Source organism: Anguilla rostrata, chromosome 3, assembly GCF_018555375.3.
Source record: "Anguilla rostrata isolate EN2019 chromosome 3, ASM1855537v3, whole genome shotgun sequence".
NCBI lineage: Eukaryota > Metazoa > Chordata > Actinopteri > Anguilliformes > Anguillidae > Anguilla > Anguilla rostrata.
Window position 1 is genome coordinate 3,832,925 of NC_057935.1, and position 21,320 is coordinate 3,854,244.

A 21,320-nucleotide genomic window follows, 5' to 3' on the forward strand; every position below is an offset into this window, starting at 1 on the left:
AACTCCGGAATGTGTGTGTGTGTGTGTGTGTGTAGCTGTCTGTGTGCCGGGGGATATGCGTGTGTGTGTATCCCCCAAAAAATGTCACTGATGATGTCATTGGAAATAAGCTTTTGCTCTATGCCAGTGGGAGGAAATGCAAACCTATCCGTAGGAGAGAAAAAAAAAATATTTTCTCCATGCTAGGACCTCTAATCACTTGAAGGTTCCAACCAAGTGGTTGGCTGTACTTTATCTGAGTGAACAAATGTGTTTTTCGTACATGTTGAACAGTTCATTACTCTGAACTTTTTTTGTTTTTTGTTTTTTTTTTTGCAACAAATAAGTTTCTTCCTATCCACAGACTTGCACCAGTGGCTCAAGGCCACACTAACTCCTGTTACATCATCAACATCAAACCTTTTGCACAGAGATTTAGCTCTGGGCTGCAGTTAGGAATAACATCATGGTAAACAGGGATTTGACCTTAATTGTTTAAGACATTCAACGGGGATTAACAAAGTGGACCGAGCAAGCATTTTCAAGCCCATTTCTGAAATTAGCACAGAACAGCGTTCATGCTGATGCTGGGAAATTCTTTGCTCGGTGGATTAAAAATGCATTGTGGGATAGCTTGTCAGAACACTAAACGAAACCAGAGACTCTCTGATCCACAAGAAGAGACTCAACTCAGTGATAATTTCCCTCCAGATTATCAGGCAATGATTAATCTGGCCTGTTGTTTTTGTGAGGCCCTGCTTGATGTTGTTATAATGCTTCTTCTCATATAACGCTGCTAATTATCGGATTCTGAATGCAGTGCACCTCTAAGCAGGTGGAAGGTGGATGAAGATTTTACATAAAGAAAAAAGATATTAGACTGTACTCTAGTGGCAGACGGTAGGAAGGGCAATGGGGTGATAAGAGTTTGCTCGAACCCCTGTTGCAAATACAAGCAGAGCCTGTGGATAATTGATGGTATGGCATTTTGAATAGCAGTGTAATTTATCAATGTACACCCCTAGTTTTCTACCACCTGGAGGAGCTTAAGGGCACAAGATAGTCCCACAGCAACCTTCCCCCCCACACACACGCACACACAGACATCATACGTGCACATACAGTACCAATACAAAAAGACTCTTCTTTTAAAGGGGAGGATGCTGAACCACAGATAGTGAAATAGGAGTAGGACAATTGTGATGTCATAAAAAAAATAAATAAGAGGAGCTCCACCAATCGCAGAGCAGATTGATAACAACCAACGGAACAATGTCACACCTATGCTTCTGGAATCTCTGTGGGAATCACCAGGAAGCAGCCAGAAACTACCCACCAGTCATCATCAACGTTCTATTGACTGCTTCCAACGCACTCTGTGATTGGTGGAGCTCCTCTTTTGAATATTTTTTCTGAATGACATCACAACCGTCTTACTCCAGGCGCAGTTACGTTTAGGCTGAGTGGAGAGTGGTTTACTAGGCCACGTGTGAGCCGTTAGCCGTTAGCCGTTAGACCGGGACCCCAAGCAGGAGGAGGACGCGGCCACTTTTAGCTCAACGGTTTTGGTTCTGTGGTATCAGCAGGTGTTGAGTTGCCCCCCCCCTCGGTGAAAGGAAGGCGTTCTGTGTTAAGCCCCCGGATGCCACAGCGTGCGTATCTGTGCGACGCTCGGGAGCAGGGAGTCGTCACTCGCGCACACACACACGCCGCGCGCTCATCGCGGCTACGCTGTCACGCCGAGCGACCGCGGACGCTCCCGGAGGAGCTTCTTTCTAACGGTCCGTACCTCGAGAGTCCTCGTCCTCGATGGTGGTGTTGGTGCTTTCTGAGGATTCCTGGAGGGGGGGGGAGGGGGGGAACACACAGACAAGAGTGAGTGTTCGAGGCGCGGCTGGCGAGAGGGGCAATTCAGCCCTTGCGTGGTCCCATTCCCAGCCGCGTTTTAAACTCTCCATGACCTCCCCCACCCTCTCCCCCACCCCCCCACCCTCTCCATGACACCGGCACCTTTGAATAAAAACATTCACCTGCAAATTATTCAGGTTAGAGGAAGTAACGTGAGGTCAGGGAAGGGCACACGACAAACCTGACAGTGGAGAGACATTTTTTTTGTTTGTTCCCCCAACGTGAACCCAAGTCCACATATAAAAAAAAGCGATGGCTTGGAAAACACTGAAAATGAAATGTCACCACGACGACATCAAACAGCAAAAAGAAAGTCCAGCTCCATCTTCAATTAAACATTTTCTCATTGGGATGCTTTCAAGGCACCCAGGGAACTCTGGGAGGTTGAGTTTTTTTGAAAATGCAACCGGCGGGGAAAGTGCTCCATTGAACGGACCAATCGCACTCAACCAACAGGCACAAGGCTAATCTCGAAACATTTGGTACGTCCAACCAAACACTTCCCCTGGGTTTGCTGCTCTCCCAGAATTGGCCAAGGAGCCTGTTAGGTGACTACTGTTGCCATTAGATGGGGAGTGTCCCAGCACTGGCCCTGGGGGGGTGGGGGGGGTAAGCGCGTTGGGTACAGCTGAGGACGTGGAGAGGGGAGGGCACTGCACACTCACCATCAGCTGCACACTGGAACTGGACTTCCTTTTCTGGAAGAGAAGTGAGAAGAAGTTAGACAGAAACAGACGGGATGGGATGGAGGCGGAGAGCAGGACGCCACGAGAGGGAGAAGCCAAGAGAAATGTGTGTGTGTGTGTGTGTCTGTGCTTGCATTCATATGAGTGAGTGTGTGTGTGTGTGCGTGTGTGTGCTTGCATTAATATGAGTGAGTGTGTGTGTGTGCGTGTGCGTGCTTGCATTAATATGAGTGAGTGTGTGGGTGTGTGTGTGCTTGCATTCATATGACTGTGCGTGTGTGTGTGCTTGCATTCATATGAGTGTGTGTGTGTGTGTGTGTGTGCTTGCATTCATATGAGTGAGTGTGTGTGTGTGTGTGTGCTTGCATTCATGAGTGTGAGTGTATGTGCTTGCATTCATATGAGTGAGTGTGTGTGTGTGTGTGTGTGCTTGCATTCATATGAGTGTGAGTGTGTGTGTGTGTGTGTTTGTGTGTGCGAGAGAGAGAGAGGGACAGACAGACAGACAGAGAGAGCCAGAAATACTGTGCATATGTATATATGGGTGTGTTTGTGAGTGAATGCACATGTGTGTATAAGCGTTTGCATGTGATACTGTGTGTGTTTGTATGTGTGTCTCTTTGTGATGCTGTGTGAATATGCCCAGGCGCTCAGTAACAGGCAGCAGAAGAGGACTGAGGTAGACGGGGATAGTGACCCCTGATCCCAGCGACCTTCGACCCCATTAACCCCCTGACACTAATGACCCTCAAATCCAGTGACCCTTTATCTCTATAGTTACACAGCTCAAGCTCCAATTGGAGGAACCCCAGACCCGTTAATCTCTCCCATGATATTACCACTGGCCCTAATACTGATCACCAACACTGGGATGTCAGGGACACACACACACACACACACACACACGCACACACACTCACTCATATGAATGCAAGCACACACACACACACACCACTGAAAGTATCTGCCGAGAGAATAGTTTTAGAACATCAGACATCAAAAAACTGATCCATACTGACCCACGATTGGAGCCCCAAACTCCTCCACGCCCCTACACTGCTCCATTACATCCAATCACCAAGCACCCAGTGCTCCACTACGTCCAATCACCAAGCACCCAGTGCTCCATTACGTCCAATCAGTAAGCATCCAGTACCCCATTACGTCCAATCAGTAAGGGCATAGAGGGGGTTTAAGCACGCTGAGAACGGTGAAGCTTGCAGACCCCCGCTTCTCCCGTATTCCTCCCAGGGATGGTTCTGGACATGGCCAACACAGAGGTTCGGCAACACAATCCCGATCCCGACCCCCCCCCCCCCCCCCAGATGCACCCCCCGTTCATGCGGAAGCCAGAGCCCTGCCTGGCTCCTCCACAGTGACAGTAACACCCAACAGCTGGATTTCTGGAACAGCTGGGAATACGTCCGGAACGGTCGGGAATGTGATCGGAGCAGCTGGGAATACGTCCGGAACGGTCGGGAATCAGGCTTCTGTTCACCCCTACCTTCACTCCATCGCTCTTCTTGTTCCCCACACTTTTGGCTCCTGAAGACGACAGGAAGAAAAAGAGGGAGAGCGCCATCAGAAAGGGAAGGAAACCCCAGAACAGGAGGGCGAGGAACATGGCGGGAATCCTCGGGGCGACGGACGGGGGGCTCGAAAGGAAAGAAGCAAAGCCACACTGTCGCTCAGATCCTCTGGAAAAACGTCGAGAGACGAGACGTCTGTTCCTTTTTATCTCCTCCGACGTTGGGACCCTGACGAGCGCAACCACGCGTAGCAGGGGGACAGGGTACGAGAGGCAGCCGAGTGTGAAATCCCAAAAAACTCCACAATAATATTAAAAATAAAAATTCATCCTTCAGGAAAAAAAATGCTGACTTGGCAAAGCAGAGCCGGCCAAGAAATCAGACGGCCACCTGTTTTAAGTCTTCAGTAGATAAATCGGGAGGTTGTTGGGATTTTTTAAATTATACTGAGTAAATAAAACTCTGTAATGAATCGGTGCTTGAGGAGTTCAGCTACATCTGCGCATCTGTGCAAGCCGTTTGGCCGGTTAAAACCGTCCGGTTGCTTTAATTTATCCTCCCCCTCTCACCCACACTCCTGCCCTTTCCCCCTACTGACCCTTCCACTTGGTTTACATTTCGTGGCAAAGAGCTGAGCCTGTGTGTTTTTAGTAAGTTGTCACGCTCGACAGTTTGGCTAATTTTAGCCTCGCTACGCTTCTGGGAGGCGCAGACACCATCCTCAACAGCAGGGGGCAGCGTGATCCCCTCAGCCTGCAGCGTCAGGTGAATGAATGAATGAATTTATATATCGCACTTTTCCAGATGGTCATACCTTTACAGTGACCAGCAAATGTGTAGCACCCACCTGGGCAATGCACGGCAGCCATTTTGCACCAGAACGCTCACCACACATCAGTTGGGGTGGAGAGGGAGAAAACAATTTTTAAGCCAATGAAATCCTCGATGTGGGGCCATCCCCTGGACCCCGTCCACAGTGTAACTGTCGGATTCCTGGGGCACTCAAAGGGGGGCAGCCGTGGCCAGTCAGCGAATTTCGGGGGGGCTTAATAATAGAAACAAGAAGCTGCGATGTCTGCCGGATCTTTTGTCAGAGTGCATTAAGACAGACAGAGATCTCCTCCTTTTTTTAAAGGAAAAAAAAAAGAGGGAAGATTGATGGGCTGTGGTTTAAAGTGCTGAAATGAAATTTTTCTGGGGGGGGGGGGGGGGTGATGTATTGCTGGAAAATGACAGCCGGACTCCCTAGGGCAGGGGCTGGGGGGGGTTTGACAATCTAGACACTCGTGGTGAGGGTTGTTAGAGTCTCACAGTTCCATAAACCGCAATAGAAACATTTAGTGGCATGAACTTGCCAGAGAGCAGGTGAAGGTAACGCGAGCAAGGAGGAGAGAGTTAACGTCAGAGAGATTAACAGACGGCAAGTTACTCCTCCTTTGGTATGACAGTCTAGAAATCCTTCGCTGTCCCTCCCTTATTTTTTTCAGCCTGCTATTTATTTCTGAACGTTGTTCAGTAACACATAAACGAAAGAAAGAGAGCTTTCTTTCTGGATATCATAGAGAAGGATGTTTCACTGTGGTATTTAATACAGAAATTCTGAAACAGAAGAGGCTTTGAAGGTCCTCACATCCCTGGGGGAGGCTCTGTCCACACGTGCGAGACAGACATAGATAAGACAGTGATAACCCATTCGGAATACGGAATCTTGCCGGATAGCGTTCCTGTTCCGGACTCACCTGAAAAGTTCCGTGTGGCCAGCATGGTGGTCAAGATTGCACCCTGGGACAAAGGAAAAATGTGATGACATCCACAGAAGAAAAAACAGATTTGTGTCTTCATAAACAATCCCAATTCCAAGATAAAATAAAATATATATTTATTTAAGTCACTTTTTCTGTAACTATGACAACTGTGTCGCTGTGTTCTCATTTTTTATTGCAAGAAATACCGACTTGCAGTTATGAATTCTAGATAATATTCCAATTTTTGTACATTCAGACTCATCCCCGCTCCCTCCCCCCACCACCACCACCCGCCCACCAAAACCATACAGAATATGCTAACTCCACTGTTTTCAAACATGTGGTCATGTTTTAAGGCTTATTTTCATACTGACAGCATAGCAGACACATGCAAGGCAATTTAATTAAATTTAAGGAACGACACGTCAGTATAACAACGCAGCAGCTGTAGCCAAGCAGTGCATGCTGGGATGCATTTTTCGAGTGACTAAAATCCTCGTTATTTCCGACCTTTGATCAGCATCTCATAAATGACAGAATGGGACCTGCTTTTTCTGGAGTGTATCACCGTGGTTACATTTCAAACACCGTTCTGTATTTTTAATTCCAATGCAGGACATATCACAGCCGCAAATGACACAAAATCCAGTTTTAAAGCTCTTCTAAAGAAGCATTTCAAATTGTGGAAATGGGGTTACAGCAACATCGTCTATGAAATAATTAAGAGCAGAAGTTGGCACAGAATCCTGAAATGGATCGGCCCTTGTTGTGCACCCCTGTTGTCAATGATGAGCTCTGATTGGCTGTGTACACATTTCCCATGATGCACGGCGTTCCCGCCCCACTCTACCTTCAGCTTCCTCCTGGCGTTGAACTTCTTCAGGCACTCCACGGTCTCCTGTCTGTGCATGCAGGAGGCCACTGTGGACCGGTGCTGTGGTGGGGGGACACAGGGTCAGAAAAGGTCATCCCAAGTTCATCAGAATTAGAAAAGCTATGAAGAGGAGTAAGATTGGGGAGGGGCGGGGGAAACTCGGGGAGGAGGGGGCTCACCGAAATCCAGGGGTGTTTGAGGGCCTCAGAGGCCGTGATGCGCTTTGCTGGGTTGATGGTCAGCATCTTATTGATGAGGTCCTTCGCCTCAGGAGTAACAGTGTCCCACTCTGGGGAGGGAAACTGACACGAGAAGCAAGAGAGAGACGGGAAGGGAGAGAAAACAGAGAGCAGAAGACAGAGAGAAGAGAAGAGAGAGTGAGCAAGAGAGAGAGAAGAACAGAGAGAGCGAAACAGAAGAGAGAGAACAGGAGAGGGAGTGAGAGAGAATGAGAGAGAACAAGAGAGAGAGAACAGGAAAGAGAGAGAGAGAACAAGAGAGAGAACAGGAAAGGGAGTGAGAGAGAATGAGAGAGAGAACAAGGGAGACAGAAAGACAGAGGGAGAAAGAGAATGAGAGAGTGAGCAAGAGAGAGGTAGAAAGAACCAGAGAGAGTGAAACAGAGATAGACAGAGAGAGAACAGGAGAGGTAGAGAGCGAAAAAGAGAGACCGAGAATGTATAGTATATTTTTGACAGATAATTGTTAGGTCCAGCTCCAGCCATTCACTGGAACATGATATCTTACATCATAGGCCCCAGCCTTGATTTGTTGGTATAGCCTGTGCTGGTCCTCGTCCCAGAACGGGGGGTATCCCACCAACAGGATGTACAGAATTACACCTGGGAGAGGGAACAGGAACACGGGGGGGGGACATAATTACATGCATCTCCACCGTTTGGAGTGGTAGCGGTTTGATTGGTAATCCCCGCAATGACCAGAGCAGCAGACAACAGCAGTACGAACACTAGCGTCATTCATAGCACTTGTAGCAGCAGCCTTATGAACAGTAGTAATGTCAACAGAAATAGAACCAGTAGTAGTCATAGCAGTATCAGAAGCAGTAGTCGTAGTAGTAAGAGCAGGAGTGGCAGCGCAATAGTAATAATAGTATTAGTAGTCATACCAGTAGTAGTAGCAAAACAACAGTTGTAATGTTATAGTTGTAGTAGTAGTAGTAGCATTAGCAGTAGTAATAGTAGTAGTCATGCCAGCATTGTTGATGCTGCTTTAATGATACAATAGAATAGGTCGTCATACTCCAAAGAGAATCAATAAAATATTGTGAATGTTCACACCGTGCGTATTTTAAATGAGACATTCACACTCTCGGGTTGAACCGGAGACACCCATGCGTGTGCATTTATAGCAGTGTGAGTTCTGTTGCTGGGAGGATAAGGAGGGGGCCACTGTGGTCAGTTAGCGGGGGGGGGGGGGGGTCATTCTGTACAAAGCTGTTTGCTTTCTATCCATAGCACTGCACAGCAGATATGTGGTTTAAGGACACTGTACTGTATACGCTCTTTGGGCCTCTGATTTGATTGGCCAGATCTCTTTACCGTGCACCTGTTTCCTGTCAGGGTTTATGTGTGAAAACCCAGCTCTGGTTACTGCTCCCCTGCTGGGGGAGGCGGGGGGGGGTGGGGGGGGTGGGTCTTGCGCTGCACGTTCTGATCGCCTGACACCCTGTGCACAAACAATATAGCGCTAACCACAACCCACCCCACCACATCCCCTCTCCACCCCATACCCTCCCTTCTGTTGTGTTTTCACTGAACAGCGTCTTCGTGACAGTCTGAGCTGAACTGAACTTTGATGAGTTGAATTTAATTTTTACTGAACTAAACTGCATTGACCTGAACTGAACTGAATTGAATTGAATGCATAGCGTGATCACTGGGGAGGCAGAGAACGGCTCACTTCTCACAAATATGGTAAAACACAAAATTTTAAGCCATTCCTTTGTGGACTGGGAAGTGATCTCCAGTGTCCTCAGGTAAGAATATCCAGCAAAAATAGTTTTCAGTGAGGTACCCTTTATGCACCCAGAATAACGACCATGCCAATGAAATTCAGGCTCCTTTATCACCGCGGGTTATACTGAGTGAGTTAACTAGCCGTGCCTAGCCTGAGTATAAAGCAATGTGCCCAACAAAACTGTTTGCTTCCTAATGACACTGCGCTCTCTATTACCCTCTTGCACCTATCACGCTAACTTCCTGTTGTAAGATTATCCTGCTAAGGCCGTGCCATTGGCTCCGGTCATTTCCTAAAGCCGAATGTATGCACTGAAGCAAACTGTTCTGGACAAGAGCATCCAGACCTAAACGTAAATGCATGCTAGTTCGAATTCAAATTTCGATAATGAGCGATTAGCGAATTATCACGTTGTGGTTTTCGTACTTAATAGATAACATTTAGTAATATAATTCTCTCAGAATGGCATTCTATTAATGGCTGGAAAAAAAAGAACAGATCAGAGAATGAAGAACGGTCTGTATGCAGCATGCGTGAACTGCCGCGAGGTGCCGCAATGGCTGGTGGGAAAAGTAACCGCGATGATTTGGTTAAAATATTTTCAGGCTAAGAAACAGAGTGCCTCACACCTCAGAGCTGTCGCCGAGCGCACAGCACCTTAGCACAGCCAACAGAATTAAGAGCGAGCAATTAGGGAACGCGGGCTTCGGTAAGGGGCGAGCGAGGCTGTCGCTACACCGCGCCCACGGTCCTAACCTCGTCTGATTAGCGAGAAGCTAATTGGCTCTTCAAAGGCTTCTTACTGCGCTGGTTCGGTTCTGGGTTTTCGTTTTTTGTTTTTTTTTTGTCCTTGAAGCGAAACCCTACATTTCTCAAAGTCTCTCTCCCTCTCTTCAGTAGGAAACGAGGCCCGCAGGTGTGGGTTGTTTGTCTTTGCAGCGCAAGGGACGTCTGTTAAGGTAGGTTCCTATTAGACTCGAGCTGCAGCCTCGAGTCTATCACCTTATCGTTCGTTTCAAGTGTTGATTAAGCCTTAAGACAATTGTCTATACTTTTAATTTATAAATAGGAAAGCAATACATTTCTTTTCAGTGTCAGACTCACCACATGCCCACAGGTCCACAGCCTTCCCGTACGGATCCTTCCTGAGTACCTCCGGAGACAGGTAGCCAGGTGTGCCGGCAAAGCCTACGGACAGAGACACAGGTGGACACATTGGTGACCAGCCAATCAGGACAGACTCAGCTAATAGGACACAGGTGGACACACAAGTGACCCACCAATCGGGACAGACTCAGCTACCAGGACAGGGACACAGGTGGACACACAGGTGACCCACCAATCAGGACAGACTCAGCTAATAGGACACGGGTAGACACATAGGTGACCCACCATTCGGGACAGACTCAGCTAATAGGACAGGGACACATGTAGACACATAGATGACAGGCCAATCAGGACAGACTTGGGTCATAATACAGACACAGCAGGTTTTACTACCTAGGGAATGCAATAGCCCACATTGGGTTCACACTACTTTAGACTAATGAGGCAGTAAAGTGCAAAATGCTGTGCGTGTGCCTTTATTTCTACAGACAGAGTACGCCTGCAAACAGAGACAGCACCGTACTAAAATGGCCGTCGTTTAACTTGACCTTTATATCCTTCCAAAGAGGTTGTGCCCACTGTTTTCGAAGGATATTGCATCTGAAACAGTTTGATAGGCAGATTAACAGAGTGGGTGTTTATTAGAAAGAAACAGTCACTTTGACCTTGTGTTTATTCCTCCAAACTGGGTCCTACCACTGGCGGGGGTGGATTTATTTCCTCATTATCATGCAACTAAGGGAAAATGCATCCTCCATGCTGCACGCGACCCCCTCCAGTCCTGTTGGTACATGCCAGTGAACGGCATCAATATTGCACATGCTAATGTGAACATGATTTAAATATTTAATCACGACAAGAAACTCGCCGTCTTTAGAAGAGTGTTATTGCCGTGTTACATGCAAGCTGAGAGATTAATATTCAAATACGTCTGTTTCATGTACATCTGGTGAGTTCCTCTCCAAAGTGGACAGATTCTACTGAGGATAAACTGTGGCTCGCTGCATATTTAATCCTTCACAGCTACATGACCACATTGAGTGGTCTTCTGCGTGTAAAATAAAGTGCTGAGAGAAAATATGAGCTCATGTATTAATCATAATGTCGAGGAATAGTTATGATGATTCCCTCCGTGGTTTTTTTTTGTTGTTGTGCATTTCCTTTTGAGATGTCAGTAAAGCAAGATTTTAACAGCTGTGGGTCGTACGGTTGCCCACGCAACTGGGATTGGGAGGACTGCCGTCCGCTGAGTGGCGGGTTGTATGATGCATGATAACATATTAACAGCATGTTTTAGCAAAACGACAGAACACGTTTATCATTCGTTAACAATATTAATGATTTAAAAATGCACTTTTGCTCTCTCCAGTGGAATGCCTTCACAATGTCACAGTCCACGTATGACTCTATGCTCTCTTCATTTAATTTCTTAGTTTGTATTTCTCAATGCGCACTGCTGGTATTACACATCCTGTACTGTGCATCGCATGCACTTCATATGTTCCCTGTGTTTCTATGCATCTCGCACTGCCAACAGGTCAAAGTGCCCCAGACGGACAAAATAAAGTCCCTTTGATTTTGATTTTGACCTATAGTGATCAGCGACGGTGTGGCTGCAGCGAATCGGATCGCGTCCTCGCAGCATGTGACTGGAAATTCTGGAATCCTGTCGGGACAGGACCGGTGGAGACAGGTGTGGGAACAGGTGTGCACATGCTGTGAAATAAGGGGTGGTGGCTAATAATTAAACTCGGTCAATCTGACGCAGTGCAGAGTCATTAATGGACCGGCCCGAAGAGTGCCTGTGGCTCCAGGCCGACACCAGCTCCCTCTGGGCTAATGAAACACTGTACTGGGCCCAGTACCGCAGCTCACATTAGGCCATTAGCAAAAATGCTAACGAGCCGGTCCAGAATAGCAAGTAAAAATCCCTGAAGCATCGGTACACGCTCCAGACCGATAAACCACTGGAATAACAGCCAATCAACGGCTGCACTCATACTAGACGCTGTGCAGACAGAGGACGTCAAAGCTATTCTATGAAAGTGCGTTCTCTTCTGTGTATTTGAGTTTAATCAATTCACATATGAGCAGTATGTAAATTAGAATTGTATGGTAGCTCCAAAAAGACAAGTGCACAATGGGGTCACATGACCGGGAATGGAACCGGCACTATTGTGACATCACTTGGTCTCCAGAGGAGTGGGCGTGTAATTGCACTGATACTGTGTGTGCAGCAGTCGCTTCGCACCGCCTCTGCTCGCAGAGATGTTTCATTTTAACGTGCAGAGGACGAAAGGAGATCCACTTCCTGCGGTTTCTCTCCTGGGAGGCCTGACGCATCCTGGCGGCACAACAGGATAATTATCTTTCTACAGCGGCTGCAAACATGTCATCTTATAAGGCTTTTTCGCTATTGTTTCTGCCCACGGCTCCATACGCAACCTCCGTAAATCCACAAACTTCGAGGAAAAGAGAGGCCAGTGCGTTTCTGTTAAGGAAAGGGGAGATCATTAGACAGCAAAATTCGGGACAGGGAAAGGAGGAACACTTCTCTCTCTCCTTTCTGAAGATGAACACGCGATAAATGATTTAAACTGGATGCTCTCCAAGGGGGCTGAACATCTTTACCCAGGGTCATGTAGAGACCTTTTGATGAGCAGGTCCTCAAAGTGAGAGACAGGTTTTTCTTGTTGTTGTTGTAAATCACATCAAAGGGGCACATTGGGTACGTGGGGGGGGGGGGGCAAAAGGGGCAGGAGCTTTGGCACCCAGAGCGGCACCCCTCTCTGCACCTGCCCCTCTCTGCTAATTAATCACGGGGAAGACGGCTGAATTTAAACCACTCTGAGTTTAATATCGCTTCGAGTGTCAGTCTAACAGCCACGTCCGTTGCCTGGCGACAGTACATTATCCATGACGACACATAACGCCAGCATGTTTTTCTAATAAGCCGAGATGGAACGATGGAACGTGTGTGATGTCATCATCGCATCATCAGTCGCACCGTGTGACACCTCCCTCTGTCGGACGACACACAGGCGATCTGACGCTCATTGGCTCGTTGGTTAGATTCTCTTCGTTAAGGCATGCAGTAAGTCATGCCTGGGGATGGTTAATGGGAAAAAGTCCCGGACTGTCAAAGGTGCCAAATGTTCAGCACAGCATCATTAATCCTAAATTGCATTAAGTGGGGCTCAAAGCACCCAGTGACGTAGATAGGAATTTATTTGAGGGGAGGGGGGGGGGGGGAGTCGAGCAGGGGGGCGAGGTTTGGACAAGAATGGCGACTGGGGAGGAGATGGGGACGGACTGACAGCTACCCCCCCCCCAAACATTTTGGGCCAATGCTTATTGAACTCATCTAATGCAAAGCACGCTTTGGTGATCTTTTCTACTGAGTTAACATAGTTTTTTTGGGGGGGTGACTATAAGGTTAATAGTTTCATTATCTGCAACCACATAAGGAAACGCCTCAGTAACACAGGAACATATTAAAGGGACGGTTCCTTTTTTGGGTTTTTTTTTTTTTTTTTCTTAGTGGATGTTTTCAACAGACCCATAAAGGTTTTTCATGAAACGAAAAGTTTACAATGGCAGATATTGGGCATTCGGGCGTTTCTGGTCAAAAGCAAGAAAATACACCTCAGGTAACTCAATGAAGCAGCTTGTATTTGGCCATTATGTTTTCAGAGGCTGTGCATAAGAGCATAGTTTATAGCATTTACTCACAACTCTAAACAGAATCAATATTTATACTGGTAATGGCGCTTCTTCCCTTGAGCACGCTCTTCTCAGTTTTTATGCGCCAGAGGAAACAGTTTCAAGCAAAAAATACTAAAAGTAATTTTTTACATTACATTACAGGCATTTAGCAGATGCTCTTACCCAGAGCAACGAACACAACTTTTTACACAGCATTTACATTGCATCCATTTATACAGCTGGATATATACTGAAGCAATGCAGGTTAAGTAGCTTTGCTCAGGGACGCAACATGCAGCGGCAGGGTGTCCCACCTGGGAATGGAACCTGCGACGTTCAGGCTACAAGACCAGCTCCTTACCCCCATCACACTACGCCGCCGGCCCGAACGCCGGTGCGCGGTAAGGGGCGCGTCCTTACCGAACCAGGCCTGCTGCTCCCCTTCGACCTCGATGGCCAGGCCGAAGTCCGCCAGCTTCACCGCCGCCCCCTTGGACTTCGATGCCAGCAGCAGGTTCTCCGGCTGTTGGAACGCGTGAGGAAATATGTCAGAAAGAGAGAGAGAGAGAAAAGGAATCAGAGACGGGCTAGTCTGCACCTGGTCACTGGTGATTGCAGTACCTCACAACACAGGTATTCGGCAGAACGCTTGCACACAGCCGACGCGCAATAAGGACAGACAGCTGCACATTTTTCTACCTGAGGTAGATCGGGTTAAGTTACTGGCTTGCTGTAAGTAAGTGTAAACGCGTGAAGTACGTGTGAAGTAAATTGCTGTGCCCCACCTGGGAATCGAACGGGCAACCTCTATGTTACGTGCTCAGTTCCCTGACTGCTAATGCTTTGCGAACAGTTGATTATCCACCTCCCACCACACGCTGCTGAGGTATCTGCACTGTTTCATACAGCGTAGGGAGTTTCTGACCTTGTATTTTCTGACCTTGTATATTTTGTGTGTGGCATAGACATCATTATGATATATGATGTGTGTTTGCGTGTGTGTGTGTGCGTGTGTGTGTGTTTGCGTGTGTGTGCATGTGCATGCGTGTGTGTACGTGTGTCTGTGTGCGTGTGCATGCGCGTGTGTGGCATAGACATCATTACGGTATAAAATGTGTGTGTTTGTGTGTGTGTGTGTGTGTGTTTTTCTTGTCCTTCTAGATTAATGTCACTCAGAAGGTGATTGGTATTGACAGGTGTAAAATTGAGCTAATGAATGAACGTGCGTGGAGAGCAGCGCTGGGGGGTGGAATTCTCCCCGCCGGTAGTTCTCCCCCGTAGCACGCGACAAACCTCTTCTTCATCGATTGCCCGGGCAAAAAAAAGAACAAATCAATCTCTCAATTACCCGGGGCCCTGCACCGTGCCAAGCTCTGAATCGACCCAGGAGCATACAGTCTCTTACAGTTCCCCGGGTCCAGATAAACATTAGCCTCACATCTCAGCTTGTTTTGTCCTTCTACACAGTTCTTTCCCTCCCTTTTTCTCTCTCTCTGCTCAGAAAAAACAAAAAATCAAAAATAGACTTTTTTTTTTTTGTCCTCAGAGACAGACCCAAAGGGACCAGTGGCTGTGACAGGTCTATTAACACCTTGTAGGTGTGTGTAATGACAGTTCAGGCATGTCACACGTTTTTCCTGGAGGTGCCGGAAGAGGGATCCGTCCTTCAGGGGACCCGAAATGATGTAATTAACCTTCTGAGGACCTTAGGACCCAGGGGACACCTCCCCGCTCAGCCTCCAGAGAGAGCCACGCTCGATTCGGGAAGATTAAGATCAACTCCAAGGTGCATGGTTTTACCAGTGTGTGTGTGTGTGTGCGCATGTATGTCCATATGTGTGTGTGTGTGTGTGTGTGTGAGAGAGACAGGGCAGGTATGTATGTGTGTGTGTGTGTGTGGGCATGTGAGAGGGCAAGTATGTATGCGTGTGTGTGTGGAGGGGTATTTGCAATTTATATTATTTATGAAGAAGTTCTACACAATATAATTTCAGTGTATATTTTTGCGAGAAAGAAATAACTGTCTAACTCCGAACACTTCATATCGGTGCATTTCATATCTTATCATTTCTAGTATAATTTGCATCAATGCTGTGGCAGAAATATTGGTTTTAACTAGAAAGAGAATATGTGTTGGAGCAACGCGTGTGCAATCGCCGTACCATATGTCTTTGGGGAAATGTGTGAATTCGGCTGTACTTTAATTGTTGAAATCAATCAAACCATAAATCGTTTTCTTTAAGGGCAGGCTCACCTTGAGATCTCGGTGGACGACGCCCATTTGATGACAGTGCAGGACGGCCTCCAGGATCTGCTGGATGCAATGGCTGACAGGCAGGAGTGAGAAACGAGAAGACAGAGGACATTTAACTTCGGACTGTCCGCAACGTTTTCGCAGGAGCCGGGGCACATTCAGCTTTATAACCGATGTAGGGGGGACCTGCGGACCTTTCCGGAACGTGCATTTGAAATCCATTTAGAGTTATACTCTGCGAAGCTGTCATGTTCGCGTGACTTCTTGTTAGCATGCTAACACTTTTCTGGAATGTGCATTTTAAGTCCATTTTGAATCACACTCCGCGAATCCAAAATATTGTGTGCCGCTTCTCGTTAGCTAACTTCGCTGACCCCCCCCCCGGTGTGTGACCTCCGGGGCGGTGAGAATGGGACAGCGAATCGGAGCCCTCACCGTCTAATTTCTGTTCTGAAGGGGGTGATCCCTTATTCCACCCCCCCCCCCACCACCACCACCGCCCCTTTCCCCCTCCATTTCTTTCCGCTTCCCGCTCCTGCACGGTTCCGCCATGTGGAGGCTGATCGATCGGATCCAATCAATACTAATTTCTGCCCCGTGTCACTTACAGACAGGAACCAGTCTTTTATCCCCAATTAGACCACAGCTGAACCTCTCACCTCTGCGCTGTGGCAGCCGATGTGGGCGGGGGGGGGCGGGGGGGGGGGGCGGCGGGAGGGGAAAGTGAAATCTCCGATGTCGGGGGTGTTCATTCTTGTCCAAAAAAAAGGACCGGTGTGGTTGTAGGTTTTTCTGTTCTGGCCCAGCGCTCAGACACCTGACTCTACCTATCAAGGCCTCGTTTGAAGACCTTGATTTATTAATTTGTTTACTCAGGTGTCATAACACTGGGCTAAAACAAAAACCTGCACTCACACCAGCCCTTTAGAGCTGGGCTAAAACACAAACCTGCTCCCACATTGGCCATTTAAGGATAAGATTGGACACCCGAGTCCTAAATATGTTACAAGGCAGATAGAAGTATATCACAATTTTTTTTATTACAAAAGACGAGTTCATAATTTTTGTGTAGGGCCTTACATGACCTAAGGAACAAGTACATTTTATTTTAGTGATCTATTCTTGTTCTGTTTTGTGTCTATATCATCTGTGTATCATTTATGCGCACAATATTGGGATATGATGTGCTGCAGTCCTGTTTTGCAGATTACGGTGTTTGATTTTGTTTCTGTAAAGCTTTCGGCTATAGTATATTCAAATACATTGTGCCAATAAAACCTGTTCAATTTCAGTTACTTGAGGGAGAGAGCGATGGAGTTGAGAGAGACACTGTCTTTCGAACAGTAGAGTGAGAGAGAGTAGAGAGAGAAACGGAGCAGAGAGAGGAGAAAGAGAAGAAGGGAGAGTAGAGAGAGGTAGAAAGAGAGGAAGAGAGAGTGAGACAGTAAAGTGAGAGAATAGAGAGAGAAACAGAGACAGAGAGCAAGAGAGGGAGAGCTAGCACATGGTAACAGCTACTCTTCCTGGGGTCCACAAAGAACAATATACAAACAAACACACACAAGAGAGGAGAAAGAGATGTAGAGACAGTAGAGAGAGGAGAGAGATAGAGTATAGGGAGAGAGCGTAGAGAGAGAGAGGGAGAGAGAGCAGAGAAAGTAAAGAGAGAGTAGAGAAAGAGAGAGGGAGGAGAGAGAGAGGGAGAGAGAGTAGAGAGAGAGAGAGGGAGAGAGAGAGGGAGAGAGAGCAGAGAAAGTAAAGAGAGAGTAGAGGGAGAGAGCGTAGAGAGAGAGAGAGAGAGAGAGCAGAGAAAGTAAAGAGAGAGTAGAGAAAGAGAGAGGGAGGAGAGAGAGAGAAGGGGGGAGGAGACGGGTGATGATGAAGAGGAAGGAGAGAGACACGCACCTGGCGTCCGCCTCGCTGTAATACTCTCGGGCCACGATATCTTCAAAGAGCTCCCCTCCCGTCACCCTGAGGAACGGGAAGACACAGCGCGGGATTGGCCCGAGCATCAAGGGATAGCCAATCACAGGAGAGCATGCCAGCGACACGGCTTCCATTTTCTTCTCTGATTTCTTTTTTTTTTTTTTAGAATGCTTGTTTCTCTTTTAATAATGGGCATAAGGGAAGCGTGGAGAGCATGCAGCCAGTGGTTCATGGTGGACAGCAGCTCATCTGAAGCCTTGACTCTAATATTAGCCGAACTGAGTCCCTCACAAGACACACTGCATTTCAGAAATAAAATTTTAAAAAACTTCATTACAAAAGCAGCAGAGGGAGGGTGTTTCCATGTGAGCACAGCATGAGACTGAGCAAGCAGGCTGTTCCTCTAGTAGCGTCCCCCCCCTCCCCCGCCCCTACCCCGCCCCACAACAAACATTTATTGCCGTTTCGGATTCTCGGATTCCTCCTCCTGGATTTGCGTAACCTCCACAGTCTCGCGATCCATCTCCCTCATTAATGGACCGCGGCGCACCTCCCTCGGGGCAGAAATGCAATTGTGGGTGACCCCCTCTGACCCCTGGTGATTGACTGAGCCCAAAATGGAAGCTGGTCCACCAGGGAGGGTGAGCTGGGGGGGGGGGGGGCGCCATCACACATCACAGAGCTAAGAACAATATAGCTGGGCCATTATGGGAAACCAGTTGGTTCCTGTTCTTAAGTGTGGGCCCTGCTTGGCATTGAACCATGTGACTGCCGGGACATTTCCTGCCATCTCGGTTTACTAACGTTTTTTTTTTATTTATTTCGCGGCACACAATAAGAAGTGCACTGCCGAGCACGGGTCTGAGAGGGTACAGTTCTCATGAAGCATCAGTCATCCACAGCCGCGAGCACGACGTCGAGTTCGCACGGCAGGCATAAACTTAGGGCGTGCATTCGGGTTGCGTTCGCAGGGTCTGCCAGGACGCAAAGCCCCCTGGGAAACGCGAAGCCTCCTCGTTCTGCCCGCCGGTGAGACCGAGCGGGTTTTTCCCGCCATTTCTTTCACGGCGAGGCCGCCCGCCGTTCGGGGGACGATAGATCCCCCACGCTGCCCCGGCAGAGCGGTTAAAAACGATTTTTTCTCCGGCAGCGTCAGGCTCCATTTTTCTTTATGTAAATGTCATTTTCGAGGGGGGGGGGGGCGAGGAGGTGTGGGGATGGGAGGAGGCTGGCGGGAGAAGAAGAAAGGGAATTATGGAAATCCGATTCATCTTTACTTTCAAAGTAAATACATTTGCATAACCCTCCTCTTTTTTTTCTTTTTTTCAAAATATGAAACGCTCTTCGCCGCTCGCTCGTTCTTTCATACAGGCGAACCGTAATGTTTTACCACTTCAGGGCCGAAGTGAAATTTAAACCGTCCCTCTGTGCCTCTTCCTCTGTGCCCTCAGTGTCCATATTATTCAAATTTACCCCCCCACCCCCCCATGAGAGACGCTTTGAAGTGGTCCTCGTCGCAGAAACAAGAGCCACTCCTTGTCACCGCACACATTTCAGCATTTCAAACAGGATGAATCACTTGATTGGTCAGGCACCGGTGTGAGTCACACGGGCATGTCGAACCTTTGGGCGGTAGGGGAGCGGCGGGAACGGGGGTGGGGGGAGTTGGATTGGGGGGGGGCGGGTGGCGGGAGGGGGGAGGTGGGTTGAGTGAACGAACAAGAAGGGAGATGGGTTTGAACACCTGGTGAGCAGCTCACTTCCTTTCCGTGTCTCAAATCCTTTGATTCAGTTCACGATTAAGATTCGTTCACTGGATCGTTTGGCCGGCTTAGTCCAGTATTTCCAGTTCACCTTTGGTTTTGTATACATAGATTTGTTTATTAGGAATGGATTGCAAAATGGAATAGAGGATAATGAATCACTACAAGGAGGAGATGCAGTTCGTTTTTGTTCTACCTAAAGATTTGTTGGAAATAATGAACTGCTGCGAATGACTCACCACCACTACAAGCCTCAGCATGGGTGATAAATCAGTCCCTGCTTCACCCCTCTGGTGAATCACACACACAGAGAAACGTATGTACAGTACAGCACTGAAACCCACAGAAACACACACACACACACACACAAATACAAACACACACTCTCGCACAAACATGCACACACGCATGTACTTGTACGAATACACTCTCGCACACACACACACTGAAACCCGCAGAAACGCACACACGCGCACAAACAAACACACACTCGCACACACATGCATACACACATGCACATGCGCAGCATTATTGATAGGGTGACATCACCATCACAGAATGCATTTTCTGGGCACATAAAACACATTGCTGAGGGATTTCTGAACTGTAGTACAGCGTGATGATTTTTTATTAAAAATTGGTTTAAAACCACAATAGAACTCTAGAGTTAGCAGAGTGAGCTGGTGAACTGAATCCGGCACATCTGACTTTACATTACTGTCATTTTAAAAGTGCAGGGGGGGTGTAAACTGACTAAAATAATTTTTTTAAAAAGGACACAAAACGGGTGCTGTCACTTTTAACAGCGTGCGTCGAATCAAAGCGCGCGGTGCGAGACCCGCGGTGCCGACAGACGCCAGGCGTCGACGAAAAAAGCGTTACTCCAGTCGGCCGACGGCGGGCCATCTGCCGTTTGTTTTGCCTGGTTGCTTTTTTTTTTTTTCTCTTCCCCTCTTCCTTTTTTCACAGCGTAATTACAACTCAGAAGCTGTCGCCGGAGTCCTCGGTGACGAGATAAGAGCTGGGCAGAAATGCCTTCTGGGAATGTTCAGACGCCGCCCCGAGAAACACTCTCCCCATCCTATCCCCCCCCTCCCCCCCCCTTACGGGCAGGGGAGATCCCCCTTCGAGCGCTAAGGAACATGTCAATTTTATCGGACCGGCCACCTCGACTTGGTGGGGGCGGGGGGCGGGGGCGGGGGGTGGGAGGTTGTGACCAGTGATCCATGATGTCTGCTGCTGGACTGTGTTATTTTGACTGAAAAGGCAGTGCTGGTCACAGACAGTGGGAATCTCAGGGCCCAATGGGAGGGGGAGTCAGGGATGGCCGAGGTCTTTGTTCCAATCCTATAGGTGAGCTAGGAGCGGAGTCGGGGGAGACAGAGGTCACACATCGGGTTGGGGAGGGAGGGGTGGTGCTGGACTGTAATGCCCAACCTGTGGAGTGGGTGGTGGTGGGGGGGTGTGAGTTAAGGAGGGAGTGGGAGTAACGGCCAAGCAAGGGAAGAGGGGGCATGGTTTCACCAACTGTCTCCAAAGAAATGCCTGGATTTTTTTCCCCCTTCGTTTGCCTCCCCCCCCCAGACAGTTAGTGCCCCCCGCAGATGGATGCTGCCCTTGGGACTGCCTACGCTGCCCTTGCCTAGAACCAGCCCTGAGTAGAAGTGTTCAGCACGCAACTGAGCTGTCCTTTTGGGATTCACTGAAAGAGTTCAATACTTTTACATTAAAAAAAACAGTCCAGGAAGGGAAGAGGCAGACTCACAGGTCAAAGATAAGGTAGTGGTGTCCTTCCTCTGAGATGCTGTCATGGAGTCGCACTGGAATAGAGAGAGAGAGAGAGAGAGAGAGAGAGAGAGAGGCATGT

The 21,320-nt window shown here is 48.1% G+C and overlaps 1 protein-coding gene across 3 annotated transcripts in view; it reads right to left on the reverse strand.

Annotated features, from left to right (window-relative positions):
• LOC135249867 (calcium/calmodulin-dependent protein kinase type II subunit alpha-like) overlaps positions 1-21,320 on the reverse strand; it is a 64,755-nt gene that overhangs the window by 8,630 nt on the left and 34,805 nt on the right. For 2 of the 3 annotated variants that reach the window (XM_064325523.1, XM_064325525.1), the window contains 12 exons: positions 21,219-21,273; positions 17,670-17,735; positions 15,765-15,837; positions 13,931-14,033; positions 9,803-9,886; positions 7,469-7,563; positions 6,901-7,023; positions 6,698-6,781; positions 5,842-5,884; positions 4,078-4,118; positions 2,553-2,585; positions 1,769-1,817 (listed from right to left, as the gene is read on the reverse strand). In XM_064325523.1, coding sequence (XP_064181593.1) covers positions 1,769-1,817; positions 2,553-2,585; positions 4,078-4,118; positions 5,842-5,884; positions 6,698-6,781; positions 6,901-7,023; positions 7,469-7,563; positions 9,803-9,886; positions 13,931-14,033; positions 15,765-15,837; positions 17,670-17,735; positions 21,219-21,273 — 849 coding nt within the window. The remainder of the gene's footprint in view (positions 1-1,768; positions 1,818-2,552; positions 2,586-4,077; positions 4,119-5,841; positions 5,885-6,697; positions 6,782-6,900; positions 7,024-7,468; positions 7,564-9,802; positions 9,887-13,930; positions 14,034-15,764; positions 15,838-17,669; positions 17,736-21,218; positions 21,274-21,320) is intronic. The other variant, XM_064325524.1, reaches the window with a different exon arrangement.